This window comes from Acyrthosiphon pisum, chromosome A2 (assembly GCF_005508785.2).
Source record: "Acyrthosiphon pisum isolate AL4f chromosome A2, pea_aphid_22Mar2018_4r6ur, whole genome shotgun sequence".
NCBI lineage: Eukaryota > Metazoa > Arthropoda > Insecta > Hemiptera > Aphididae > Acyrthosiphon > Acyrthosiphon pisum.
In genome coordinates this window covers 24,805,892-24,811,747 of record NC_042495.1, presented here as the reverse complement: position 1 = coordinate 24,811,747, position 5,856 = coordinate 24,805,892, and the positions used below count along the sequence as shown (strand labels likewise).

General features: G+C 27.0%; 1 protein-coding gene across 2 annotated transcripts in view; it reads left to right on the top strand.

Moving 5' to 3' along the window:
- LOC100575513 (kelch-like protein 2) overlaps positions 1-5,064 on the top strand; it is a 17,181-nt gene extending 12,117 nt beyond the window's left edge. The window contains exons 1-11 of one of the 2 annotated variants that reach the window (XM_016802954.2): positions 908-924; positions 1,060-1,201; positions 1,261-1,489; positions 1,554-1,729; positions 1,801-1,897; positions 2,013-2,169; positions 2,247-2,338; positions 2,398-2,703; positions 2,790-2,933; positions 4,368-4,620; positions 4,687-5,064. In XM_016802954.2, coding sequence (XP_016658443.1) covers positions 1,095-1,201; positions 1,261-1,489; positions 1,554-1,729; positions 1,801-1,897; positions 2,013-2,169; positions 2,247-2,338; positions 2,398-2,703; positions 2,790-2,933; positions 4,368-4,620; positions 4,687-4,874 — 1,749 coding nt within the window. In that variant the 5' untranslated portion in view covers positions 908-924; positions 1,060-1,094 and the 3' untranslated portion in view covers positions 4,875-5,064. Of the gene's footprint in view, positions 1-907; positions 925-1,059; positions 1,202-1,260; positions 1,490-1,553; positions 1,730-1,800; positions 1,898-2,012; positions 2,170-2,246; positions 2,339-2,397; positions 2,704-2,789; positions 2,934-4,367; positions 4,621-4,686 lie in introns of those variants that run through there. The other variant, XM_016802953.2, reaches the window with a different exon arrangement.
- Positions 5,065-5,856: the final 792 nt, after the last annotated feature.

Sequence of the window (5,856 nt, the reverse complement as noted above, 5' to 3'; positions counted from 1 at the left end):
CCTCAGTCCAAATAACATTTTTTATTTCAATTGGTGGAATAGAATGGGCTGGTGAAATGGAAGAAGCTGGTGCGATGTGTCTAATGGGTTTGACTGTTGTTCGGGACTGCTATTTTTTTTATGATTTGTAATATTTTGTGTTGTGGGAATGATGAGTGGTTGAATGGATGTCGAAGGCGATGAGACAATATTTATATTAGAAAAATTACCATTATCTATGTCAGGTTCTACAACAGGGAATTCAATAGCTTCGTCAAGAATAGTGTCAGAACTGAATTGCTGAGATAATAACTCATTGAAGGTTATTATATCTGGTTCATCTAACAAATCTTTAAATTCACTATATAAATCTTCCTGATCATCATCACCGTCACTTTCAAACCCATCTTCAGAACCTGATGGTATATCTAATAAATGCAATATGTACCCATCATCTAATTTTTTCGCCATTATAATAATCACTAAAAACACTAAAAACACATACAAGTAAAAATAATAACGATTTTATAAAATAAACAATAAATACTACGCTTCTACGACGTTGTTACGATAGTCAGTGTTATTGAAATGCCAAAAATTGATTATTATTTATTAGATAACGTGACGGGAATGCATAGTGTTGCTCACATGCAACAAAGTAAAAACTGAATTATTGCAATAGTACGAATCGACAAAATGTCAACTATTTTGTACTCACTGTTGTACAACAGTGTAGGAAACATTTGATAATTTTTCCCGAAGGTTTTACATGAAATAACACTGATTTATCGTAATTTGAAAATGCATACTTTGGGAAAAAAATGTATAATGCTGATAACGAAAAAAAATATTGAAATATTCTAATTGATCATTAAAGTATTATTAATAGTTTATTATATTCACTAAAAAATGAATATATACTATATTAGATACATGAATAAAAATGTACGGGCATCTTACGAGTAGTATTTTAGATATTAGACGCTATTATACACATTGTTGCTCACAAGCAACACTATGCATTGTAGGGTTAACTATATTTATCGATAATTATAATTGATTTTGAAATGTATTTTTTAGATTAAAGACATTCATACCTTAATATAGAATTCTCAATGGAAAATACGAATCAAATACCAGATTCCAGGAGATGTAAACCAGACAAATTGTATAAAAAATCATTATTTGTAGATATATATGAAAGATTGCAATCCTTATGGAAGTAAGTGGTCATTCATTTGATCTCCTAGATAAATATTAATAATGATTTTTTGTCTTTAGTGGTGAGTTTTTTTGTGATGTTAAACTACAAACGGATGATCAAAAAATAATATCCGCACATAAAGTGATTTTATCAGCAGCTAGCCCGTATTTCCATGCCATGTTCACAAATTTTGCAGAAAGGAATCATGATCTTGTGGCATTAAGACAGATAGATCATACTGCTTTACTGCTCTTAGTGAACTTTATTTATTCTGGAAAAATCTCGGTCACTGAAGAAAACGTCCTGGTAATAATAGATATAGTATGATTGAACTATAGAAAAAAATTATTAAAATTACTTATTTCTTCAGATTTTGCTACCGACTGCAGACCTCTTGCAGTTACAAGGAGTAAAAGATGCTTGTTGTGATTTTTTACAGTCACAGCTCTGTCCAACAAATTGTATCGGTATTTACACTATAGCTGACTTACATAGCTGTACAAAATTGAAAACAAGCTCAGAAATATATATTCATCAACATTTTTTGTACGAAATATAATTTATTTTTATGATTCTCTAAGGATATTTTATTCATTATTATTTATTTTGTTTCTTAGAGAAGTTGTTGGTGATAACGAATTCCTATCCTTATCATTGGAACAATTAATTAAGTTGATATCCAGTGATAGACTTCCAGTATCATCTGATGAAAAAGTAGGCAAACTAAATTTGATTATTGTTATATTTTATTATTGAAGAAGGAAAAATTCAGGAACCTTCTAATATGTGATATTGAGTAGTCTAATTTATAGTTTATTAATTGTTTTAGGTATTTGAAAGTGTTATTAGTTGGGTAAAATATGATTTGGGTTCAAGACAATGTGTTTTATCTCAATTAATGCAACATGTGCGGTTACCATTAACATCGAAGGATTACATATTAAAAAAAGTAGCTGAAGAACCTCTTATAAAGAATTGTTTAAAATGTAAGTTTTCTCTTTAAATATGCTTTCATTGTGAATTAATTTATATATTAGATATATATTTATTTATAATTTTTAAGGTTATCATTATGTATTGGAGGCATTAAATACACTCAAATCAGAATACCATATTCCACAATGCATCCAGGATAAACCCAGACATGGGGAAAAAGTATAATTCTGTATAATTTATTTATCTTTCGAATGCATTTAATAATTTAATTATTTCAGGTTATATTAGTTGTTGGTGGAATTCAGTCTGAATTAAGTTATAATTTAGAATGGTTTGATACACGAACATACTCATGGCATTTTGGACCAGAATTGATTTCAAACTTTAAAAAAAATAGTCTAGTCTTAATGAATGATAACATTTTATTTGTCGTGAATGGCTATTCTAGTGGTTATTCACAACATTATCCCAGTCTTTTTATGCTAGATTTATCTTTAGAATCACTTTGTTGGCAACGATGTGCGGACATGTTAGTTGAGCGACAAACATTTGGAGTTGGTGTAATAAACGATAATATCTATGCAGTAAGTAATGTTGAATCTTAATTCATTAGCTTAATCATTATTTGTATTAAAAAGCACGTACCAATAAATTATATATTTCATTTAAGGTAGGCGGATGGAGCTCTACAGATGGTCATTGCAGAAGTGCAGAAGTTTATAACTACAATACTCAAACATGGCATATGATATCAAATATGTCTACTACAAGATCTTCATGTGCGGTTGGAGTCCTGAATGATCTTTTATACGTGGTATATTTTTTAATGATTTTAATTTTGAATTATATTTGTTATAATAATAATTGTTATTGAAATAATAATATTCTCCTAAGAAAGAATAGCGTAGTATACCTACAAAATAAAATATTTTGATAAATTCAAAATTTAAATTGATATAGAAAGAATAAGCTAATAAAAATATTTATGTATATACCACTTCAATTCAATGATTTAATAATTTCATTAGGAACTGATTCATTTTCATTGATCCTCAAACCTACCTACATATCGGAAGTACAAAAACTCTATTACATTTTTGTTACAGATTTATACTTAATGTTGATTAAATTTTATTGAAAAAAATGAAATAAAAAGTGGTATTAACTATTAATATGGAACTATTTAAAGAGTATTAGATTTTTAGTTTTCTTATACAATTCCAATACAGAAACCACATTAAGAGCATTGTTATTACCTACTTTTACTACAAAAACATAATATTAGTTTTCAACAAAAACATTATTATTTTATTGATGTCATATTTATATGAAAAATAATAAATTAAAATTGATAAAACGGACTTTATTCAAAATACTTAAAAAATAGTATTTAGAATACCATATAAATACTTCAAAAAGTATTTAAATACAAATATTCAAATACTTGTATTCGAATACTTTACAAGACTGCTTATAAGTTTTATTATTGTTTATACAATATATAAAAAAAAAAATTATTTAATTAAATGTTTATTTTCAACATAAAATATAACTTATGAGGACGCTACACCCGCATGTGTTGTCTTCGTCTTACAAATGTGCAACATATTTTGCGCGGAAATGAACTGAGGAGTTAGTCATAATTAAGAAACGAGATTTTAACGGCATAAAAAGGAGAACTTTGGCTGTACAGCGTAGTTTTTTTTTTTTGATATCATTTATATAAAAAAAGTTCTCACTGTTCAAAATTCATTATTGTTTGTGTTTTTCAAATTTGAAAAACTTTTTTCATCAAAAAAATAAAAACAATGTTGCACCACAGCCAAAGTTCTCATTTTTGTGTAGTGAAAATCTCGTTTCATAGTTATGATTGTAGCCTTCTCGGTTCTTTCCCACTCAAAACAGTTTTTGCTATGTTGTACATTGTAAGACGGAGACAACACATGCAAGTGTAGCGTCCTCTTAATTATTTTAGTTTCATTAGGTAATGATTCCTTCAAACTTGATCAGGATTGATTTTTAATACCTAAATATTTTGGTACCTGTGTAATAATGAAATTGATAATTTATAATAGATAACATTTTGTAATTAAAAATAAAAATATTTAGTTCATTGAATTTCCTATAAATATATTGTAATCAACCACTTTCATTGGGAATGGTATGGAATAATGATGTATTCCACAATTTTTTTTTCGGTGTGATGTATTTTTATATTACAATAATTTGTATTAATTAAATTTCGTAGGTAGGAGGTTATGATCAATCACGGCAGGCTTTAGACACTGTTGAATGTTATAATCCCAGTATTGGTATGTGGTCACCAGTCGCAAACATGTGCGAACGTCGCAGTGGTGTTGGTGTAGGAGTTTTATACGGTGAATTATATGCTGTAGGCGGTGATGATGGATCAAACTTTTTGAGTACTGTTGAAAAATACAGCCCAAAAACAGGAGTTTGGACTACTATAGCATATCTAAATTTTCCACGAAAAAATGCAGGTAACTTCTCTTAGATTAATTCTAAACTATTTTATGAAACATTTTTTTTTTAATTTTTCATTATAGAAGTAGTTGCATTAGATGGATTTTTATATGTCCTCGGTGGAATGGACAAATCTTCTAATTTGGATTATGTAGAATTTTTAAACCCAGACAACAATACCTTTACCGTGATCACAGCAAAATGGAATATTAAGTGGATTTCACCTGGAGCAGTAGCCATTAATAGGCCACAACATTTTACAACTTGTTAGCATTCATGATTTTTTTCTTTTGTATAAATGTTTTCATATTATTGTATCTTACACTATATATAGGTTGTACAATTCATGCATTTTTTTCTTATGTAAATATTTTCCTATATTGTACAATAATACCTATATTTATTGTATTCTTTTTTTAATCCTATAACTTTGAATGTTTCATTAAAAGGTTCTCGTATTATCTTTATCAATATAATGATAATTTGCAGATGATTGTCTAGCTAATAATGTATATGTTTAATTTCTATAGCCAACAATTGGACTTTTGAATAAGGTATTTTCATAAGTAGTTAATTATGTAACCAAAAAAACTATAAATGTATACCTAAACACAATTTTCTTTATAGATATTTTGTTCAAATTTGGATCAAATTAGAGAGGTATTTAAATGGAGAATAAATATTTTGATAATCATGTTTTAAATTAAAAATAAATTATATTCGTGGACACTTGGAATTATTAAAGTATATTATAATTTAATATTTATACACCTAATGCCATTTTCAATATATAATCATTATAATATTTATTTAAAACCAATTACTGTTATAAGAAAAATAAATAAAATACAAAGAATATTTAAAGCATAGGTTGTCTATTCATAAGCAAGCTTGTGCTGAAAAGAGAGTTTGTGATACAAGTAGTCATAATTTTACATAATAATAGTGCTAATATAGTTATCGAAATATAAGTAAGAAGAAAGAAACTAATCATAACGGCAAAGGTGGGCAAGTTAATGAAAATAATTAACTCAATTTAAGAGGACACAAGATCGATAAGTTAAAAGTTAACAGTTAACATATTATAAATTTAACTTGATAAGTTGAAAGTTAATACAAAAAAAAAATATTAACTTAACTCAGTTTAAAAAAAGTTTATCTATTTTTTTGTTAATTATTTTGTAAATCACATAAAGAGTGAATGTGTCTTTCTAGTTTCTAATTTATAAATTATAAAAAACAATTTTATTGAA